The 24106-nt window shown below is 41.0% G+C and overlaps 1 protein-coding gene, 1 long non-coding RNA gene and 1 pseudogene across 4 annotated transcripts; 2 read left to right on the top strand and 1 right to left on the bottom strand.

The window, feature by feature from the left end:
- The first annotated feature begins 994 nt into the window (after window positions 1-994).
- LOC145908019 (uncharacterized) lies at window positions 995-2324 on the top strand. The gene is made up of 3 exons (XR_014402916.1): window positions 995-1135; window positions 1402-1577; window positions 1951-2324. It is a non-coding gene; the product is annotated as an uncharacterized LOC145908019 (long non-coding RNA).
- A 4179-nt stretch (window positions 2325-6503) lies between these two features.
- On the bottom strand, window positions 6504-11578 carry LOC145908014 (SCO-spondin-like; annotated as a pseudogene). Its single transcript, XR_014402911.1, has 10 exons — window positions 11458-11578; window positions 11029-11201; window positions 8809-10794; window positions 8509-8591; window positions 8295-8439; window positions 8007-8137; window positions 7579-7812; window positions 7216-7344; window positions 6868-6983; window positions 6504-6640 (listed from the first exon to the last, which is right to left on the bottom strand). The product of XR_014402911.1 is annotated as an SCO-spondin-like (transcript).
- Window positions 11579-20564: 8986 nt separating this feature from the next.
- On the top strand, window positions 20565-23827 carry LOC145907999 (uncharacterized). Of its 2 annotated transcripts, XM_082995170.1 has the most exons (8): window positions 20565-20635; window positions 20755-20885; window positions 21097-21330; window positions 21590-21719; window positions 21926-22048; window positions 22384-22512; window positions 22894-23036; window positions 23346-23827. In XM_082995170.1, the coding sequence occupies exons 5-8, from the start codon at window positions 22006-22008 to the stop codon at window positions 23475-23477; spliced, it is 447 nt and encodes a 148-aa protein (XP_082851296.1). In that variant the 5' UTR covers window positions 20565-20635; window positions 20755-20885; window positions 21097-21330; window positions 21590-21719; window positions 21926-22005; the 3' UTR covers window positions 23478-23827. The 2 variants fall into 2 exon arrangements, with proteins under 2 accessions (XP_082851296.1, XP_082851297.1); XM_082995171.1 differs by having other exon boundaries at window positions 21576-22048.
- The last annotated feature ends 279 nt before the right edge of the window (window positions 23828-24106 follow it).

The following is a 24106-nucleotide window of genomic DNA, read 5'->3' on the forward strand; positions in this document are numbered from 1 at the left end:
CCAATATAGTGGTATGTTGGCGGACCTATGGTTGGCGGACATAGGGTGTTCCGTTGCATAACTCAGGTATTCGTGATCAAGAGCACCATAAAAGATGCATATGTTTTTCTTTTAACAGCAAAAACTTGTTGTAACTCTCAAACATGAGTGATGTAAATTGCACGAATCACCAGCACTAATATTTTGTTCTGCTACCGGGGCGACACCTTGCGATAAATAACACAAACACACATAGCAGAAATTTACCCATTTTTGTTCACCCATTTGGCTGTTTTAACATATCCTATTGGGCGCTAGATTAACCGCTGTGTGTAAGCCATTATCTACACGATTTTGGAGTCTGCAAGGACTTTGCAACGTGACCAAAGAAAGAATAATTACCTTCACAGAATTTTGTGCAGAACTTGGTTCATGACTTGCGTAGAACTTGGTTCGTGACACGTTGCCTGAAAAATTCAAAGCGTCGTGGTTTCCTGAGATGTGTCATTTGTTTGGCTTCATTTGAGTTGCAATTCATAACTCAAATTCCGTGTTTTTTCTTTGACAAAGAGCATTCAGAGAAATTGTGACTCATCGTTGAAACTCTTTAAAAACTAACGCGGGCAAGTTGGTGGTTTTGACCACAGAAATGAATTCATTAGACTGGATCATTGATGGCATCAACAAGTGGATCCAAACGTCTTCCTACCTTCACAATAGAAAGCAAATTAAATATCAACCAACGTCTAAACATATTATGTAACAAAAGCGGTAAAAATCCCTAAAATGTTGTTGCATTCAATTAAATACCGTCTAGAATTTTGTGCAGAACTTGGTTCATGACTTGCGTAGAACTTGGTTCGTGACACGTTGCCTGAAAAATTCAAAGCGTCGTGGTTTCCTGAGATGTGTCATTTGTTTGGCTTCATTTGTGTTGCAATTCATAACTCCAATTCCGTCTTCTTTCTTTGACAAAGCAGATGCGAAGGAATTGTGACTCATTGTTGAAACACTTAAAAAACCAACGCATGCAAGTTGGTGTTTAGTTCATGTGTTTGAGCAAGACTTTTCACAAATTACAAGCAGCGAAAGTTATGTTGAGAACTCTTTGCTTTTGTCTATGTTTGCTTGTAATTATTCACGGGACATCGGCATGGTAAGTACTTCCAAAATTTTATTGGTAATATTTGTACATTGTTTTTATACGCATAGATGCAAATAAAAATCACCTGAGTTTTTTAAGTTGCACTCTCCTAAAGCCGCTTATAATTAGTGCAAATAAACCGGATGATGAAAGTTTGATTGTTACTGGCATGTACATCGAACTTAATAATCTGATTTTGTAGTTGTGCGGAGTGAGGTTAGTATTGTTTTTGTGCATCGAATTTCGTCGTCAAATTTCAGCAAAATGTTCATTTGCAGGTTAGTTGGAGGAAAAAAACCGGAATGTAATACTACTCCCTGCCTATGGAGGTGGGGAAGCTGCTCACGACCTTGTGGAGGTGGATTGCAATCTCCAACAATAACTCGGAGTAAGGGACGGTGCGGTTCCTGCAACTTGCCGAGCCCGAGATCATGCAACAACCAGAGTTGTCCAGGTAATGAAATAAAGAGCTTGTTTCTCCTTGTTTGTTGTTGAGTAGAAAATAAGATTGAGTTTATTATAAACTTTCGAAACTAATCGATGCGACTACAAAACCATGTTAACCATGTCACGACGAATCAGTTCACATCAGTGCAGTTGATGACTGACATCAGTCTTTTCGCTAACTGGCCAGACTATTTCACTTTGTGGTGACTTTGCAGTGGACATGATTTCGTTAGGTAAAAAACTATAAGTGGGAACTTCCGGAGACGAATAACAGCGGAACACACTATGGCAACGTAAACAACAGAACTTAACATTGTTTTGATTCGACTAAAAACAAGCTCAGTGTTTCCTTGTGGGTAAACTCACGATTTTCTTTCCAGAACTTCCGCCTGACTTACTTTAGAGAACGGGCGATGTGAAGTCTGGCCTTTAAATGACAACCCGGAAAGACCTTAATTTTTTTTCATCATTTCATCTTATATGATTTATCATGTATTAATACATTTTATTGAAGTTTTGCAGTATCGTGCCATTATCAATGTATCGATTTTTGTTCATGTATACCTATAATGTGAATTGACAAACTCGAACTCTGCACAGGCTGTTGTCTAATTCTCAGAAGATTGATATTTTATGAGCATCCAACTGATTGTAACAAAATTTTATCTCTCGTATTTCACAGATCATATATCGCCATGACACAATTTTAATCGTGGTTCATTGTGATGTAGTTAAACTCGGTAATAAATTTGCTGAAAAAGAAACATTTTTACGTAGAAGTATTATAAGGAAGCTAGGTGTTTATCGCTACAGCCCGTCATTATCCCTAAATTTTTTAATTTTTTTTACCACACCGGGATTTGAACCCTGGATATCCTTGGCACGAATCTAGATTAGGTTTTCTGCTTATTTTATGGGTCGAGCGCTTGAACGTTGGTGCCAACGCCCGCCCGCCAATAAACATCAATGGTCTGCGACAGTCAATCTTTGACATATCTAGCTTTCTCCTGCGGTCGGTTTATTTTTGATAAGATGTCCATTATTTGCAAAGGAACGTAAAATATGACATTTATTCTCTCACAAATTTGAGCGCTTGGATTTCCACAAGTGTAGGTGCTTACTGTGACAACATTAGATCAAAAATATCGAGTTGTTATCCCGTGAAACCCCTGAGATCCTGCAGCTCAGTTGGTAGAGCGTTGGGCTTAGTTAGCCCAGGGTCGTGAGTTCGAACCTCCCCGGGGCTTGATTTTTCAAATCTCGCTCCGCAAGGACCTGCGCAGTGGGGCGATCCTGCCTATCATCTCATTGCATGTAATATTACTGCGTTGTTAGGTTGCATTGATAAATTACATTTTGGTTTTATAAATTATTGGCCCTTACACAATGTGAGTAAGGTGCACTTGCTGTAAGGGTGCTCCGCTGAAGTTTATGCACTTCGTACTGTTTATATTTTTCAACTCCTGAAGTTCTTGAAATTTTGTGGCACAACATACGTTGCATTAATATTAGGGTGATGCCCAAACTCAAATTCACATGTCTTGTAGGGAACCAGTGTGTAATCTTTCATTATTCTGTTTATTATTTGTTGACAACGTTATTTTTTTAATAAGAATCGTTCTTCTGGCACTTAAGTTACGAAAAAAAGCGTATATCATTTCTACAGGCCACTGAGGAAGTCTCGCCGGATAGTGGACGAAACGTCGGTTACAATAGCAATAATAACGTTATTTTTTTACATAAAGCGGCAAACCAAAGTCATCCATTAGGGTCACAAATCGTAAAAGAAACCTTTGACCACATAAATGAATATGTTAGGCTGGATCATTGATGGCATCAACAAGTGGATCCAAACCACTTCCTACCTTCACAATTCAAAGCAAAATAAAATATCAACAAAGCCTAAAGATATTTTGCAACAAAAGCGGTAAAAATTCCTAAAATTTGGTTGCATTCATTTAAGTCTATATGCTTGCTTGTGCACTGCTTTTATAAGAGACTGACTGTTAAACAACTTTATTCGCACGAGCTTTTGCGAGATTGATCTCGCTTCATCAGGTGCAGCAAATGACGTGTCAAATAAAATGCGGTAACAGCGCTAAAAACAAGAAAGAAAAAAAGGAAAAACGCACGAAGAGGTGATAATTGTTGGTCACTGAGTGCCCGTGGCATCTTGGTGCGTATAATGGCTCATAAAGCCCCAGTCTCTATTGAGACCGTGGTTGATAGAGTCAAAATTTTGGATGTGGCGTTGTTCTGCCGTCTCTCTCGCTAGTCTCGTTCTTCTTATAACCTTCTGTAGCACCATGACCCTCAAGTCTTCAACACTGTGGTCAGGCTCGTTGAAATGAGCACCTACCGGTTTCTCGTAGTTGTTGTGCCGAATATCATTTTTGTGACCGTTCATTCTCTGTCTCAGTGTTTGTCCTGTTTGTCCTATATACAAAGCTCGTGGACAGCGCGCACACGTCAAAGCGTAAATGACGTTCGTTGACCTGCAGGAAAATGTTCCCTGTGGTGAGAAATGTTGCCCATGCTTAGTCATGAGCTGATTAGATCGGTTAATGTGGTGGCACAATGCGCATCTCGCACCTCCACATGGGTATGTCCCAAAGTTTTTCTTGGTAGTAGTCTCCGTGTGGGTTAGCATTGTTTTCAGGTTTGGTGGTTGGCGATAAGCGACAACCGGAAGCTGCGGGAACTAGTGTTTTTGCTCTCTCATTTCACAGTTCATATATCGCCGTGACACAATTTTAATCGTGATTCATTGTGATCAAGTTAAACTCGGTGATGAATATGCTGGAAATGTAAAAAATTTTACGGAGAATTTTTTTTATCTACGAAAATGTTGGTTGCCCGAGAAACGTTGAAACATAGTTCGCTGCTTTGGAACTATAAACTTTTTTTCGAAAAACAATGACAACTGTTTAGTGCGAGTTTGCAAAAAAAATGCCCTAAAGTTCGCAAACCAACGTCCAAGTGTGCTTTGGTTTTTGAGGCTTCGCAGTTTAGGAAAGTTTGTTGAGTATGAAAAAGCGCATTTAATATAAATTTTTCTCATCGTACAGAGACCCAGGATATCCTGGCCCCAAATCCCGATCAGGTTTCCTTCTATGTATATGGGTCGTGCACTTAACCGATGTTAATGTTCTTTTACATATCCATAGAGCTATAGCTCCTTCATGCGGTCGGTTTATTTTTGACAATATGTCGGCAATTTTGCATCAGAGCATAAAATATGATATGTCTGACAGATTTTCTCCCACAACCTCGAGCGCTTGGATTTCCACAAGTTTAGGTGATTTCTGTGACCACATTCTGTGACCACCGCTTGCGGTTGGACTGCTCTGCTGAGGTATTTTCCAACTGCTCAGGTTCTTGAATTTCTATGTACAAGATCCGTTGCATTTATATTTGGCCGATGTCCAAGCTGAGGTTAAATTGTTTATTATTTTTGTTTACAAAAAGCGGCAATTCAAAGTCATCCATTTAATTCTCAAGTCGCAAAAGAAACCCATGAGCACACAAAGAAATTTGTTTGGATGGGTCATTGTGGCATCAACAACTCGATCTAAACCACATCTACCTCACATATTAAATTTGCAATTTTTTTGGCATTTTTGGCAATTTTGGATGCAGTTTTGACATCCACATTCCTTGTTCTCCATTTCTTTCCCCCACTACAGGTTGCTGGACAACTACCAAACTCTATAGGAATCGGACGCGTATTGCACGAATAATAGGAACATGGAAAGCTAAAACAATAGCCCCTACAGGATTCCTATGTCAGTTTCATTCGATGTCATAGCTGTGTTCTCCGCCGCAACTTAATGAGCATGCTCCAACGCTGAACAAAGAACGCCACACAGTCGACTGGAAAGCAGCTCGTTTTACAGCTTTGCGACGAATCTCAAGATTCAGTGCAATATCTGACACGGAAGAAGAGGATCGGGTTCTAATACAGGTCCATGTCTGTGTTCCCCATCCACAGGTCTTGGAGCATTGTCCTCAACTATTCCAAGAGCTCCAAACACTGTCGACTGGAACACAAATGTATAACAGACTTCTAGACAACGATAAACCTACATAGGATTGCCATTGTTTAACAAAATAGTTCAACAAATGCTGAGTATAGTCATTACGTCCACACCACGTGTAGAATATTAAACATTATATATTGACAACTATCGCTTGCATCGTAGGCTACAGTGTTTGCCACTTTTCAAATCCCCTTGTTTTGTCTCATATCCCAGACGTTTGACGCCACCTGTAATAGTTGATGAAATGCTCATGGTTTGGTGCTTTGGTAAATTTGTGTTAGCAACATATTGCGTAAATAATTTAAAACAAAACGTTTAAGATTATTTTAATTTATGATCCTGATATAGGTTGGTGTTGCAGGTGGGAAGACAATGCTCAGTACAGAACTAAATTCTGGCCAAATTAAGGAACCACAGTCCTTTATATAGCGTCCTAGGTTTATTGCATCGAATTTTACTTTATAGTTTTAAACGAATGGTAGCTTTCTGAATATCTTGCCATTTTTAACGTTTGAAGTGCAAGTCTAAATAGTAATTCAAACACTTGTCAAACTTTGATTAAAGTTTTTAACCATCGATTTCAAACGATAAAAGACATACCATGAAAAACCTTGAATATGGACGGAAAGCAAATGTAAACGTAAACTGCTTTGAAATTTAGCATTACTGTTGCTCATATACTTCTACTCCGACTTGCCAAAAAATTTTCGAACAGCACTTGGTCTAGCTGGGTGCCTGATGAGCCACCTTTTTTACAAAGAAAAATTTCCAGGATGTTGACTTTCAAGCTTTGTGCCTGAGTTACTTCTAGAATTCTGTGGGTTACATTTCCCGACGACGAAATAGACGACAATATACCAAAGCTTTATTTGTAAACAGCACATGTTAGGTCATATTTCAATGTCAAAAGTGTCACAGTCTGACGTTAAAGATCTTTGTCATAAATTTCGTCCGGCTTTATCGCGTTGTCTTCATCGTGAGACGGATTTGTCAAACTTTCGGTCTTTGAATTTGCCCATCTTTTGTACACCTTATACAATATATTGATTAAAAGCACTAAATTACTCTGGCCTACAAAATTACAACATTTGGCAACTATATATATGCAAGATTTCATCAATAGAAATTTGCTAAAATATGTAACTCTAAAATTAAGATTTAATCCTTGTGATTTACCCAATATTTAATTTGCGTAAATCAATTAACTCTTAAAGAAATCCGCACAATCATTCTGCCGAATTAAAAATGCTTTTTTACCTTCACTGCAACAAATACGAGCAGTAGGACCGCCGCGCTTCCTGAAAGCACGTAAAGCGCCAACATTTCAATTCTGGTTCCGCCAGACGATGACGGTTCTTTCTTTTTCTTAATATCTTAAACCAGAAGCGGATGACTAAATGTTAACTAATTTCAACTAGCAAAACCTTAATAAACCACTTTGTAGCTTACAAAAAAATGTCATTTTATTTATCGCGCATAGCACAAACAACGCTCTAAATTTCTAAGAAACCAAACAACAAACTGTAAAAAGACTTGTTGTTTTATATAAGTTCAATAGGTTTAGACCCTTCCTTTAAAGTATTGGAACACAAGCCAAAATCCTACTTTCACATTCCAAGTTGTTGTTTTTCGTATATCCAGGCTCGCAATTGCAGCGGTAACTTCCATTTGTGTTGGTGCAGATTGAGCTGGTTGGGCATGAACTACTTCCTGGATGGCTGCATTCGTCAACGTCTGCCAAAGCAATTCTGTCAATTGCACGATTGCATTGATCCACTAGCCTTTATTTAGCCAAATGTATGCCCTATTCTTCAGCACTCTTCATTGCAATGACCGAACATGTTTGTTTGTTCCATATGGTATTAGTTACAAATCATTGCAAAATTCTATTTTCAGAAATATTTTTGTATTCAAACCCTCGAAGATGTATTTTGCCAGTTGGCTCAATGCCTAGATTAAATAATTTACCTTTGTTACAACACAGACCCCTCCACCCTGGTTGACATAAACAACCTGTAGCATTCGCAATGGCTCCATTGTAACAAATCACTTCACAACCCTCGACTTCCTGCAGGGTCGGACACTCCTCCCCTCCACACGTGTTATTAGTGATCACTGATCTGTTCCTCACCTTGTTGTTCGTCACACCGCATGTTTGTGGACAAACGCTCCAGTTTTCCCAATCCGATACAATGCAATCGACTAAACAAAAATTTGCCCAGCAGATGTTTTAAAGCGAGGTGGTTAATTAAGTTACAATAATCGGACTAGTCAATCACACAGAAAATCGTATCACGTCAATGGTCATATCTTCAAAACAAGAGTGAACATGTTTAATTGCTAAGCATTTAGAACGAGATTCTGAACTGCCATTTAAATATTCCGAGACAGCATACCTTGGCAACACTGAGAGTTGCATTCTCTTTCCTCCAAGTTATCACCAATGCAATCCTCTCCGTTGCAAGTCATGTTCAAGTGAATATCTCTTTCCCGTACCTTCAAGCCAGTGCCGCAAGTTTTGCTGCACCTGGAAAAATTATCATCCAGTTTTTAGCATAACTTCAACTTCATTACAGTTATTTTATACATCCTATGTAACAATGCTGTGTCAAACTTCGGCTTCGGGGAAAAACGAATCATTATGGTATCAATTAGATGGTACAGCAACCAAAACCATTACTTACTCTCCCCAAGCTAACCATTGGCCCCACACACAATCTGCAGGACAGCAAACATCATTGCACGTTCTTTCTTCCGTGAAGCTGCCATTGCAAGGAGAACCACCGCAAGTTTGCGTCACGCTGACATTTCTAAACCTTGATTGTGTTCCTTTAAACAAAATATTTTATTAGGTATATTTTTAGTAGATACTAGGAAGCACACCGAAGCACAACCAACCGTTTTCGCACGTTTTGGGCATTGTCCAAACACTCCAATTGGTCCAGACACAGTCGACTGGGCAACAATTTTGATTGCAGATTCTGCAAATAATTGTTTATAGTTGTAGAAAGAAGCAATGAGCAATGAACTTTACTAGATTTAGCGAATTAGGAACGGGGAATTTAGCGACTGGGAAAGAAACATGTTTAGTGATATCTGGTGTCAACACGAAATTATATTATGTTGTTGGCAAATCACCACCTTCCCACTTAGAAATATGACAAAAACTTCTTGCATTTCGTTTAAATAAATACTTACTCTGACTCATCTGAATGGCCTTCACATTCGAATCCCCCATACTGAGGTTTTAGGTCAACCTCTCTTGATCTTAACCTAGATCCACCACCGCAGGTAACATTGCAGTTACCCCACACACCCCAGTTACCCCAGACACAATCCACAGGACATGGGTGTGTGTTACACGGTGTTGAGTCAATATCAGAACCATTGCAGGATTTTCCCCCACACGCGAGCTCCATGGAAATTTGGCGTTGACGGTGTTTTTCGCCTCCACCGCATTGGACAGAACACTCGCCGAAGTAGCTCCACTTTCCCCATTGACAATCGACGGGACAACAATGAGTGTTACAGAATTGTGACGAGGTATCTTCGCCCATGCATGCTTGCCCACCACAATCAGCTGCGACCAGAAACTGACGATTGCGAAACTGTGTACCACTCCCACAGTTGACTGGACAATCATTAAATTTGCTCCACTGTCCCCACTGGCAGTCAACTGGACAACATTGGGTGTTGCAAGTTTGAGTCTGATCACTAGGTCCTGTACAATTTGATCCGCCGTGCATTAAATTTCGAAAGATATTCCGAGATTTCGTTTGAGTTCCCCCACCACAACTCACAGAACATTGGCTGTAATCACTCCATTCTCCCCATAAACAATCAACAGGGCAAGGCTGAGTATTACAGGATTGGATAAACGACGAAGAGCCAGGGCAAGGAATGCCACCATGCAGAGCATTTACCAATACCGACCTTGTTTTACTCTCATTTCCTCCACCACAACTCACCGTACAGCCCCAAATTCACTCCACGGTCCCCACGTACAATGTATGGGGCACGGATGTGTGTTGCAACTTCTTGTATCGGTCTTTGATCCAGTGCAGGCTATTCCCCCGTGTTGCGCGATTACGGTAACTTCGCGTGTGCGTGTCTGACCACCTATGCCACAATCAGCAGAGCAAACTCCAAACTTGCTCCAGTTTCCAAGCTCGCAGTCTATAGGACACGGATGGCTGTTGCAAGTACGCGATGACGTTGTCGAACCACTGCAGGGAGTGCCACCGTGTTGGGATTGTACAGCAACACTCCTTGTCCTTGCCTGTGTTCCACTTCCACATGTGAGAGAGCAACCACCATATTCTCCCCACGAATTCCAGCGACAATTAATTGGACATGGCTGAGAGTTACAAATTCGTGAGTTTGTTGAAGACCCTGAACATTCTGCCCCTCCGTGCTGAGCTTTAACAGTGACACTCCGTGATCTTCGCTGCGTTCCACCGCCACATGGAAGAGAACATGACTCATATCCGCTCCAGGCGCTCCAGCTACAATCAATAGGACAAGGTTGTGTGTTGCAATTTCTTGAGGAAGAGGCTGATCCGGAACAAGTCGCACCTCCGTGCTGAGCTTCAACAGTGACACTCCTTGATCGTCGCTGTGTTCCTACGCCACATGGAAGGGAACACGAATCAAATCCGCCCCAGTCGCTCCAGAGACAATCAATCGGACAAGGTTGTGTGTTGCAATCTCTTGAGGAAGAAACCGATCCGGAACAAGCAACACCACCGTGCTGAGCGTTAGTTGCAATGCTCCTTGACCTCGTCTGTTTTCCTCCACCACAACCTATGGAACAGCTTCCAAACTTACCCCACGAACTCCAAAGACAATTTATGGGGCAATGGTGAGTATTGCACGGGCGAGACGAGGCTGAAGAGCCAGAACAAGAACCTCCGCAAGAATGAGATCTGGTTTTAGAACGGGACCTTGATTGTGTTCCACCATCGCAGTTAGCAGAGCAGGATCCGTAGTTTCCCCAAACACCCCAGGCGCAATTTACTGGGCAGCATCCTATATCGCACTTTTGCGACGAAGTTGAAGGCCCAGAGCAACCACTGCCTCCACAACTAGCCCTCCTGCTGTGTCCGCGACTTCGTGTTCTGGTTCCGTTTCCGCATGTTGTTGAGCATTTCCCCCAATTTCCCCACGATCCCCAAACGCAGGTGACTGTGTACAGAAGTATCTTTGTGTGAAAAATTCATGTGAAAAGTGTATTTAAAGGCCGTACAAAAGCATGCAGAAAATTTATTGACAGTAGGAAATATTCGAAAACAACTAACCACTGTAACCACTGTTGTGTAAAATGTAAAAGGCGTAGTGTTGGAAATGTTCGTCTTGCTCCTAATTTGTTTCTTTTTACTTTGAAAATCAAAACATACACACAGAAAGATACACACAAACCTGGACAACATTGAGTGTTGCACGGCCTCGCGCCGGGTAAATTGCATGCGCCACAACTTCCTTGTCTTCGTGTTACTCGGGGAGATTGGGTTCCTCTTCCACAAGTCAGTGAACAGCCTCCCCAGGTCCACTGGCAAGGCGTGGAGTCGCATCTTCGTCTTCGTCGACGCCTCCTGCAAGATTGAATGCAATGGATAGGTTTTTTATCTTTGTTTGTGCGTGTGATCAAATACTTTCTAAAACAAACTTCGACTTGTCTAATCACCACTGTTTATTTTTGGAAAAATGTAGCAGTAATTTGATATAAACAAGTGGCGTGGTTAACTATGGTGCAAATTTTGATTTTGATACGAATTAAAAAAATTTTCAGTTTGCAGATATTCAGAATATTATTAAATATCTTGTTCAACAAATAAAAAACAATCTTACCATGAGGTTCCATTGTTAATAAATGCCAAAAAGCAAAAAAAAAAGCAAAGAACTTTCAAAGCGAGCATAACGACCTTCCAGAAACTACAGTAGAGGCTTTGTAAAGTTGGTCCTTTGCTGCACTCTCACCCAATTGTAAACTCATCACGTTACGAAGGTTTATTTTAAATACCAATGAGTCATGACATGCGCCAATGAGTCATGCCATGAGCGTGATGGATTGCTAAAAATTTTTTGCAATCTCGTGCCAATCGAAAACATTGGGGTCGATTAAGGAAATGGAGCTTTTTTCTCACTTCTGCCTTAATATATTTGCTAGTGCGTGGACAAAAACTTTCCCAGAGACTGTATTACGTCACTGTACCACAGAACGCACAGATTGATTCAATCTTGGAGTTTCCACATTCACCGTGAAGGAAGTTTCGACGTTTGAGAAATTTTGCCTACGTTTGGAGAGTCGAAATTTTCAGTTTCACCTAGTTTTGCGGCAGCGAAACCGCAAGTATGTGATTTTGTTTCAAAAAGGCACAAACTTCGCTCTCAGATGACCCCTACTCGTTCTTCAAGGTCATTTATCGCTGAACGTTACTTCGAAGCCAAATTTGTCGATAAGAGTGTGTGCTTAAAACGTATAAACAATATCTTGTAAACTTTAAAAGTTTTGCGGATTTACAAATTTCTTGTCCTTCCACAAACCATCAGAAATCATGCGCTTATATTTATTGCAGGATTGTTGGCATCCCATGCAGAGTGATTAAACAGATTGTAGAAACTAAACCGATGCAAAACGGCAAAAGGACTGCGCTTAACGTTTACACAACCTCAAATGAAATATTTCTTCAGGTTTACAACCCAATGCTCGTTGTATTGGCACAATAGCCCGGCTTGGCGTAATTACTATCGTTTGGACAAACAATATTTTCCTATATGGGAGCCCAAAAGTAACACGACTGATGTCATCAAAAATGTGCGAATATCATATCTTTTCGACATTGCCTGTTATTTGTTCAGACTGCTTAAACAGACAAAAAATAGACAGACCTGCTCTCAGCAGGTTAATAATTGAATCAAAAAAACACGAAACACAAGCGAGCAGAGAAAATGTTTTTGTTAACAAATACAACATAACTAATATGATGAAAACCCTAAGCGAACACGTTTGGTGATTGAAAACAGCCGTTAAGTAGTCAATTGTTTTTACAATTTCCGGATGCAATGAAGCAGCTTTCCCAGGTCCATTTACAAGGAATGGAATCGCATCGTCGTTTTATTCGAATACGCCTCTACAATAGTATGTTGAATACCTGTACTCTAATTATATGTTCCGTTATTCTTACGTTTTACGACACAAGTTTGACCAACAATATCACAACTACGTTTAACAAAGGTTGAAATGTGTCGACACCCAGATTTTACAGAATAACATTTCGGCGAAAACCGTTTTTGTTATTTTCGTTTGTAAATTTTTAATACAATCAAGTGCTGTAAGCAATCTAAGCAAACACTGAAACTTAGATCCGATCAAAATGTCAAAGTACTTGCTATCACCAACAGGCATATGCAAACACAGATAACTAAAAACCTTCCTATAATAAACTTTATAACAACAAAGCTTTGCAAAAGGGCAACACTAAAAGGAGGGAAGGATGGACGGAGGGACGATGTACACTAAACAGAGGGACGGAGGAAAATTGCACTCCCTAGGGAGAGAAACAATCAGAAGACACAATAAAACATAAATACATGTGCAAACAGTGCTGAACCCGTAAAATCATACATAAGAAAGAATAATAATAGAGGGAAGAGGGAAAGATATGACGCACAATTTGATGGAGGGAAGCATTTGTTGACCATTATCACCGAATAAACTACAAAGTGCACGCAGTAAACAATGTACAGGCGCTTATGGAGGGAAGGATTTGTCGCAGAATTTATTGGATAAAAAATTTGCTCAATCACGTTTCGTTCTCTCCCTCACATACACACGAAATAATTCTGTGCTGGCTCCCTCGCCCGGATTTACTGCGACTTGTGGTTTTTGTGCAAATGGTTTTATATTCGACGTGTTAGACCAATGTAATTTTGGAGCATGTTGCACAAACTTTGTGTGGTGCCCAGGTAAATAAAAAATGTATTTTGTTAAAATTTTCATTGTTTAAAACGAATTTTCTTTCCTGGATAGGCAATATAGGACTTTTTTACAAAAAGAACTATAAAAAAAATGTGATTCCTGATAAAATGTCAATAGTACAGAAGTTCTAAATAACATGAAAGCACAAAAAGTTTGGGAAATGTGTTTATCGTAGCTTAGCAACACAATGACCAAGAACAGACAAACCTCTTTGTATCACTATCGCCTCCTAGTGGTCACCTATATACTACTTATTGTATTTGCACTTGAATAATTTTGGCACCAAAAAACAACCGAAATTATAACAAATATACCGTTGTTTATCAACTAGATTAAGATAAAGTACTGCGCAATTTTCGCGTTGCAAAACTGGTTACAATTACCGTTTGTCGTCACATGATGTAAAATCAAGCATTAACGAAGCGATCGCCCTGTCAACACGCTGGGCCACTGCTTTTCACACTGTAGAACCATCCGCACTAGAGCGAATATGAAAATATGTAGTGCCGATGGCAAACATGGTACTGATGAGTGTGAATGACATTTTTGGTACGCAGAAGAGCCGATATTTCTGTGTATACAGTGGAAACCAAATGCCACCATGTCCTTGAGAGCTGTATAGGAATAACTGCACCAATTATTTTTCAGGAACGTGCGACCCTCGTCATGCTGTTCAAGTTAGTTTACCAATATTCTCTGTAACATTCCGGCTCTCAAGATGAAGCAATCCGACCAACTTTAGGCGCATCGTCACAAAATTTGGTTGAGTGCGTCGTCGGTAGTCGAAAGATTGAAATCGTTATTCACGACATTTAGATATTTTGATGGGTTAATTTTGTGTGTGATAAGCGAATATACTTTTGCTGTTCCTCCTGCGTTAAGTTTAGTTTGCGTTTGTTCTTTCATCAAGAAAAATATATTACGTTATCACTGTAAGCAAGTACTATCCGTTATGTAAACATACCACCATTCATTTTCAAAAAAGTATATTAAGGTTTTGCTGGCTATGTTCTGTTAAGATTTATTCAACCGCTTTTAGCTTTAAGACATTGACGAATGTAGCGACCCAGAGAAGAAACCTTGCACCGGTGATTACATGGAATGTCAAAACACAGTCGGTAGTTTTCAATGTACTTGTCCTTCCTACATGGGCCACCAGGATGGAAACTGCATTGGTAAGAATTACTTTGCAAATTTTATTTAGGTATTTGAATAATTTGGCATTAACGTTAAAATTTAGGGATCAACGCAAACATAATCCTATAATGTAAATTGATTTAAAATTTTCTAGAGACGGTACAAGTACAAATCAAACAACATTGATGATTAATTCAATTGTGTTACACGCATATATTTACCATTGGTTGGTATGCTTTACAAATGTTCAATTTTGCTTTACAAATGTTCAAAAAACTTAAAAACAACCTATTACAACCTTGTTTAAAATGATCAAACTTAGTTAAATATTGACCTACACGTATGTTGCTTGCAAACTGACGTGAATCATATGTTGTTGTAGCAACATTCGTATTGGATTCACTCCCAACTGGCATGTGACAAACTTTCGGTTTAGAACTTCCGCCAAACTTTGCGTCGAGAATGAAGGAGAAAAACAAAGTACCATTAGCGCCTGGCAGAACCAGAATTGAAATGTTGGCGCTTTACGTGCTTTCAGGAAACGTGGCGGACCTACTGCTTTATTTGCTGCCGTGCAGGTACTAGAATTTGTATGGATAATGATTGTTCGGATTTGTTTAATGGTCCATTGATTTGCTCAAATTAAATAGTGGTTAAATCACAAGATTTAAACGACTTAATTGCATATTTACACATTTTATATTATCATAAATTACGATTTCTATGCGGCCTCTCTAACTACGTTTGCGCTCCTACAGCGAACCGGACAAATTGCCTTTTTTCTTTTACTCTCGTCCCTCGTGGTTTATTCGCCCATTGTGTCATTCCATTAGTTTGTACCTCGAATAAACACCTCGCTACATTTGGTGACCCCGAGCGTGCAAAAACGTTTTTTTGCATTATGAATGAAACCGCAAACTCAGAGAACGCTGTAGCCATCAAGCTACCTTTGTTTTGGACAGCTCAGCCACGAGTGGGCAAAGCAGGCTGGGCAAAGCAGCGCAATCGGCTCCCCACCTCAACGCCATTTCCGCAGGCACATCGGTCTATGCTCGAATGTTGGCTGAATTTCCAGGGATAGCTTCTCCCCATTTCTCGCAGTCGCTTCCTAAGCATGGAGTTCAGCATTTCATCCCCACCAGCGGACCACCCGTGCACTCTCGCGCTCGACGACTTCCTCCCGAAAAGCTCGCCCGCGCTAAGAAGGAATTTCACAACATGCTACAACTGGGAATTATTAGACGCTCATCCAGTCCATGGGCTTCGCCCCTGCACATGGTACCAAAGTCGTCCGGTGGGTGGCGCCCATGCGGCGATTACCGCCGTCTTAACGCTGCTACCCAGCCTGATCGTTACGCTATCCCCCACATCCAAGATTTTTCGGCTCGTTTGGCCGGATGTCGAGTTTTCTCCAAAATTGACCTTGTTCGCGGCTATCACCAAGTTCCTGTGGCACCGGATGATATTGCGAAAACGGCGGTTATCACGCCTTTTGGCCTTTTCGAATTTCTTCGCATGCCCTTTGGTTTGAAAAACGCGGCACAAGCCTTCCAGCGACTTATGGACACGGTATGTCAATCCTTGGATTTTGTGTTCGTCTACCTAGATGACATACTCGTCGCAAGCAACTCCCTCTCTGAGCACTACGACCATTTAAAACGCCTTTTTAAGCAGCTTTCAGATCATGGCCTCGTCATTAACCTCGGCAAATGCCAGTTTGGAGTATCCAAAATTGATTTTCTGGGACATCGGGTTGACACCAACGGTGCACGACCTCTTCCCAACAAGGTTGAAGCCATTCAGAATTTCCCTCGCCCTACTACTATCAAAGGACTCCAAGAATTCGCAGGTATGGTAAACTTTTACCATCGTTTTATTCCTGGGGCTGCACGCATAATGTCACCAATCTACGATTCACTTTCGGGCAATCCTACAAAGTTGATTTGGAGTGACAAGCTAAATTCGGCTTTCTCAGAGGGAAAAGTCGCCCTAGCCCGTGCCACACTGTTGCACCACCCTTTACCCGATGCGCCGACCGCTGTAACTACCGATGCGTCACAGCACTCCATTGGAGCTGTCCTCCAACAATTTATTGACAATGCCTGGCGCCCACTGGCCTTTTTCAGCAAACGTTTACGACCACCCGAGCAGAAATACAGTGCCTTCGACAGAGAACTACTCGCCTTGCACCTTGCCATTCGTCACTTTCGATATTTTCTGGAAGGTCGCGTGTTTACCGCTTACACGGATCACAAACCTTTGACTTTTGCTTTTACTAAAGTGTCAGCTCCATGGTCATTGCGCCAACAATGTCATTTAACCGCGATTTCAGAGTTTACCACAGACGTGTGACACATCGCAGGCAAGCAAAACCACGTTGCCGACGCACTCTCGCGCGGTTCCATTGATGCTGTTCGACTACCTCTGGATTTGGATTATTCGTCATTGGCAGCCGCTCAGTCCTCTCCCGAAGTTCAAGCGTATCGCACTGCTGTCACTAACCTTAAACTAGAGGACATACAGCTCGATCAATCCGGGACCACCATCCTCTGTGACGTCTCGTCCGGCTCACCCCGTCCAGTTGTTCCAACATCATGGCAACGCAAAATTTTTGACATAATACATGGTCTATCGCATCCGTCGATACGGTCTACACGCAAACTTGTCGCATCCAAGTTTGTTTGGCACGGCTTACGCCGCCAGGTCACCCTTTGGGCGAGACAGTGCATCCACTGTCAAAGGGCAAAGTCCAGCGCCACACTCGTGCGCCTCTGGCGAACTACCCACCCTGTCGTGCACGTTTTCAACAGATCAACGTCGATATCGTCGGTCCTCTCGCACCTTCACAGGGAAACAGGTACCTTTTTACCATTGTTGACCGTTTTACCAGATGGCCGGAAGCAATTCCTATGCCAGATGCAACCACCCTGACGTGTGCACGGGCCTTCGCGTTCCATTGGGTTTCTCGTTTCGGGATTCCTTCCGACCTCACATCGGATCGCGGCCCCCAGTTTACCTCGGAGTTATGGACGGTTTTCACCCAACTTCTGGGAATCCAACTACACCGAACAACTGCGTTTCACCCTCAGGCTAATGGCCTTGCGGAGCGATTTCATCGGCATATGAAGAGCGCCCTAATGGCACGGCTAGCAGGCCCCAACTGGGTAGACCAGCTCCCGTGGGTTATGCTTGGCATCCGGACTGCTCCCAAAGCAGACCTGCAGGCATCATCGGCCGAACTTGTTTACGGTTCTACCATAACGGTACCCGGCGATTTCTTCCGTTTCGGCCAATCCTTTCCTCCCCCTCAAGATGTCATTCCATCGTTGAGGGACACAGTGCGTCAACTGGTGCCGACATCGATGTCACGCCATGGTTCCGTTCGCACAATGCTCCCACAAGCGTTAAGCACGACCCCGTACGTTTTTGTACGCAAAGATGGACACCGACCCCCGCTTACGCCGCCATACGATGGCCCATATCGCGTCCCTGATCGCAATAGCAAGACTTTTACGCTTGCCATTGGTGGACACAATCAGGTCGTTTCCATCGACCGTGTGAAGCCTGCACATGTCGACCTCACACAACCGGTACAGGTGGCTGTGCCTCCTCGCCGCGGTCGACCCCCGACATCAACGCACCACCCACCGCCATCCGACCCGGGGCTGTCCGAGCCGGTTTCGCACACTTCGACTCCGCCTTTTCTGGTTCCACCTGAACCCTCGCATACATCACTGGGCCCACCGGAGCACCAGCCCAACTTTTCACATTCAGGCAGACACACGCGCACGCGTGGCAACATTCGTATTCCACTTCGTTTTCAGTGTTGATATATGTCCGTTTCTGGAGGGGGGTCATGTAGCGGCCTCTCTAACTACGTTTGCGCTCCTACAGCGAACCGGACAAATTGCCTTTTTTCTTTTACTCTCGTCCCTCGTGGTTTATTCGCCCATTGTGTCATTCCATTAGTTTGTACCTCGAATAAACACCTCGCTACAATATGAAATCTTTCATATACAAGTTACATAGGTTCATGCAGCCCTCTGTTATGTTATTGTGTATTCCACTACCTTTTATGCCAACTGTAACAGCTTGTAATTTTGTAAGCCATGATATGTAGTGCTTTTAACCAATATATTGTATAAGGTATACAAAAGATTGGCAAATTCAAAGACGGAAAAGTTGACAAATCCGTCTCACGGTGAAGACAACGGGATAAAACCGGACGAAATTAATGACAAAGATCAAAGATCTTAAAAGTCTGACAGTGAAACTTTTGACATTGAAATTTTGCACAACATCACAACAACACTTAAATTCGACCTGCTACCTAATTGCTCTCCTCGTGTGTGCGTGCACTCGCCAAACTTAAATTCACAACGATTTACCAAAATACAATCGTTCGCTGCATAAAACAAACGAACAAATTCTTGCTATTATTTTTGTTTTATTTGTTTCGTTAATTGCATAGTGATTGTTGATTTTCTTTTGTACACACTGTAAAACTATCAAGGGTCAGTTTAGCGGCCCAAGGTCCTTCTGTTCCATTTATCGTGTTTAACTGTGCCGAGTTTTTATTGTTTTCGGATAACGACGAAAATAAACTGAATTGAATTGAAATTCAATTGAAATATGAACCAACATGTGTTGTTTGCAAATAAATCTTTGGTATATTTTTCGCCCATTTCGTCATTTTTTTACACTATTCTTTCAAACCAACCGGTTCGTTCGACATTTACTGAAAGCTACAGTGTGGTATTGCTTTCATTACAAATCATGAATCGTCCTCATTCAAATCAGGGAATATTATCATATTTCGCATCAAGTTTAATATACACTATAACAAAGAATTTTACGCAGGACCAACCGAGCAGTCGCAAAGATGCAACACCCAATGTTGCCCGGTTAACTGCCAGTGGGGACAGTGGAGCAAATTTAACGACTGTCCTGTTGAATGTGGTAACGGTACACAGTTTCGCAATCGACGTATTCTGTTTGCAGCTAATTGTGGTGGTCAAGCATGTATGGGCGAAGATACCTCGTCACAAATCTGTAACACTCACTGCTGTCCCGTCGACTGCACATGGGGAGAGTGGAGCTACTTCGGCGAGTGTTCAGTCCCATGCGGTGGAGGCCAAAAACACCGCCAACGCCAAGTTTCTGTGGAGCTAGCGTGTGGCGGACGATCCTGCAATGGTTTAGGTGTTGATTCAACACCGTGTAACACACACCCATGCCCTGTGGATTGTGTTTGGGGTAACTGGGGTGTGTGGAGCAACTGCAATGTTACCTGCGGTGGTGGATCCAGGTTCAGATCGAGAAAGGTTGACGTGGAAGCTCAATATGGGGGATTCGAATGTGAAGGTCAATCATATGAGTCAGAGTAAGTGTTTATTTATTGAATAGGTTTATGGTGTTTGGTTCTTGTCATATTTAAGTGGGAAGGTGGTGATTTGCCAACAACATAATATAATTTCGCTTATTTTTGTGTTGATAACAGATACCACTAAACATGTTTTTTTCTCAGTCGTTAAATTTTCCGTTCCACGTTCGGTAAATCTAGTAAAGTTCATCGCTCATTGCTTCTTTCTGTAACAATAAAAAAATTTTTTTGCAGAATCTGCAATCAAAATTGTTGCCCAGTCGACTGTGTCTGGAATAATTGGAGTGTTTGGACAATCTGCTCCAAAAAGTGTGAAAACGGTTTGTAGTGATATGTATGATTCCTAGTATCGACTAAAAATAAACAAAATATTTTTTTAAAGGAACGCAGTCAAGAATTAGAAGTGTCAGCGTGAGGCAAATTTGCGGTGGTTCCCCTTGCTTTAGCAGCTTCACGAAAGAGAGAGCGTGCAATGATGTTTGCTGTCCTGTAGATTGTGTGTGGGGCCAGTGGTCAGCTTGGGGAGAGTAAGTATTGATTTTGGATGTTGTATCTATCTAAATGATATCAAAGTGATTTTTTTTCCGTCCGAGGCGATGTATAAATTAACAGTAATTATGCTAAAAACTGGTTGATAATTTGGCAGATGCAGCCAAACTTGCGGCACGGGCTCCGAGGTACGGGTAAGAGATATTCACTTGAACAAGACCTGCAACGGAGCGGATTGCACTGGTGATAACAGGAATGAACAAGAATGCAACTCTCAGTGTTGCCCAGGTAAGCTGTCACGGAATATTTAAATAGCACCTCAGAATCTCGTGTTAAATGTTTAGCGGCCAAACTCTTGTTTGAAAGATTTGGCCAACAACACAATACGAACTGTTTATTGTTATGTCGTATTACATTTGACTGTGTCTAAAAGTTGCTGTTAGAAACCGTTATTGACTAATCAGATCCGTAACTTGAAGGATAAATTTTTATTTTTAAGTGGACTGCATTGTTTCGAAATGGGGCAACTGGAGCTCTTGTCTACAAACATGTGGTGTGACGAACAATATGGTCAGGAACATATCAGTGATCACTAATAACACGTGTGGTGGGAAGGAGTGTCCAAACCTACAGGAACTCCAGGGTTGTGAAGTTGTTTGTTACAATGGAGCCACTGCGACTACTACAGGTTGTTTATGCCAACCTGGGTGGGGCGGTCTATGCTGTGATCAAGGTAAGTTTAAAATCAACGGTGTTAGCTGTGACTTAGGTAAATTACATTGAGCCAAATATTACTAAAAGCTAAAATATTTCTGAAAATACATTTATGCAATGATTTGTAACTAATAGCCACCAGTTATGTAGAATATTACGTGGTTCATCGAGCAAATAAACATGTTCGTTCATTACAATGAAGAGGAAATGCAAATATCTAAATAAAAACAAGTGTATCAATGCAATGCTGAGAAAACTTGACAGGCGTGCTTTGGCAGACGTTGACGAATGCAGCCAGCCAGGAAGTACTTCATGCCGGGAGACGTCGAACTGCGTCAGCACAATAGGGAAATTATCGCTGCGATTGCCAGTCTGGCTATAGGAATAACAACGACTTGGAATGTGAAAGTAGAATTTTGGCTTGTGTTCCAATACTTTAAAGGAAGGGTCAGAACCTTTTGGAACTGATCACAGTAGATTTTATTTTTTCAGTTTGTTACTTGGTGTCTTAGGAATTTAATGTGTTGTTTGTGCTACGTGCGACAAATAAACCAACATTTTCTATGTTTAATGTTATGTCAAGTTAATAATAATTAATGACAAATTTGTTTTAGACATCGATGAATGCACAGAGCAGATTTCCAATTGCCATCAAAACGGTCGATGCGTTGACACTGAGGGGAGCTTCCTTTTCATGTGCGAGCATGGATTTTCAGGAAATGGAACAGTCTGCTCAGGTATATCACAACTGATAGAACATTATGACATCCATAAAATAATTTTTAATTGCTTTGTAATACTGTTTGTGTACGATTCGATCAAATTCGTCAGTGGGAGATTTTTGCTTCATTCAAACGTGTTTGCTTGTTCGGTGACTGACATTGTAAACGTGTACTTAACAACACATATTACCCTCGAGTTTAGTTTGCGTTTGTTCTTTTACGTTGTTATCACTGTATGCAAATAGAATCTGGTATGTCACACCTATGGCACCAGTCTTTTTTAAAATGGTTTATTAAGGTTTTTCTCTTTGACTTAAGTTATAATTTAATCAACCACTTTTGCCTTTAAGACATTGACGAATGTAGCGACCCACAGAAGAAACCTTGCACTGGTGATTACATGGAATGTCAAAACACAGTGGGAAGTTTTCATTGTACTTGTCCTTCCTATATGGGCCTCCAGGATGGAAACTGCGTTGGTAAGAATTACTTTCCAAATTCTCATTTAAATATGCGAATAATTTGGCATGAACGTTAAAATTTACGGAGCAAAGCTAACATAAACTAATGCAAATAGATTAAAATTTTTAGAGATATTACGAGTATAAATCAAACAGCATTGATGATTAATTCAATTGTGTCACACGCATATATTTACCATTGGTTGGTTTGCTTTACAAATGTTCAATTTTGCAACCTAAAAACAACCTATTCCAACCTTGTTCAAAATTATTAGATTTAATTAAATACTAGCTTACACCCGAGTTGTTCCGAACTGATGTGGATCGTGTGTTGCTGTTGGAACGAAACATTTGTATTGGATTAACTACCAACTGGCATGTGACAAACTTTCGTTTTAGAACTTCCGCCAAACTTTGCGTCGAGAACAAAAGAGAAAAAGAAAGAACCGTCAGCGTCTGGCAGAACCAGAATTAAAATGTTGGCGCTTTACGTGCTTTCAGGAAGCGTGGTTGTCCTATTGCTCGTATTTGTTGCAGTGAAGGTAAATGGGGTATTTTAAGGGCATAAATATTACTTGAATGATTGTACGGATTTGTTTAAGAGTCAATTGATTTAAATACTTAAATTACAAAGATCACAAGGACCTTAATTACGTAGTTATTATGGTTATTGTTTCAAACCTTTATATTTTACCCTAATCATAAATTCTATACAAATCTTAGATACATATAGGTTAATAAAGCCCTCTATTATGTTACTATATATTCCAGTACCATTTTTGCCGACTTTAACAGCTTGTAATTTTGTAGGCCAGGGTCATGTAGTGCTTTTAACCACTATATTGTATAAGGTGCACAAAAGATGGGCAAATTCAAAGACCACATTGTTGATAAATCCATCTCACGATGAAGACGACGCGATAAACTTGGAATTCGATAACTCCGGTTTCGTTGCTGACGAAATTATTGACAAAGATCTTTAACGTCTGATTGTGATACTTCTGACATTGAAATATTGCTTTACATGTGTTTGTTTGTAAATGAACCTTTGGATTTTTTTCGCCTATTGCCTCACTCCTTTACCTTTTTTGTTTCTATATCAACCGGTTCCTTATCTACATAGACTGAAAGCTATAACATGGTAAAATATTACTGTAAGTTTGAAGTGCATGTGGTATGGGAATTTTGAACAAAAAATAATTAAACTTTTAAATGATCATAACTTTTAACGCAAAAATAATAGCTCGATACGGCCACTTGTTTCTAAGATACAGCTGATCAACGTTACGTTCAAACCGTTGCGATCATAGTAGATTTTTATTGCAATAAAACAAACACCACCACTAGTGAGTACAAGAGCCTTGTGGCTAGAATTTGAAATCTCTATTCTTCTGGTTTTGAACTAATCAATCTTCCAATTTGTATATACAATTTTATTCCTAACAATTGGCAATAGGAAGACACAAGGCTGGCAATGTTAACTTCAATGCTTTTCACATAAGTAGTTTGCGTGGCAACCGAGTATAGAATAGTATGCCCTACACCGGTCCTTACGGTGGACCGAGGCACACCGTGCGCTTGTCACACGATAGTAGTCAGACTAGAATGACCA

This window comes from Ascidia mentula, chromosome 7 (genome assembly GCF_947561715.1).
Source record: "Ascidia mentula chromosome 7, kaAscMent1.1, whole genome shotgun sequence".
Lineage (NCBI taxonomy): Eukaryota > Metazoa > Chordata > Ascidiacea > Phlebobranchia > Ascidiidae > Ascidia > Ascidia mentula.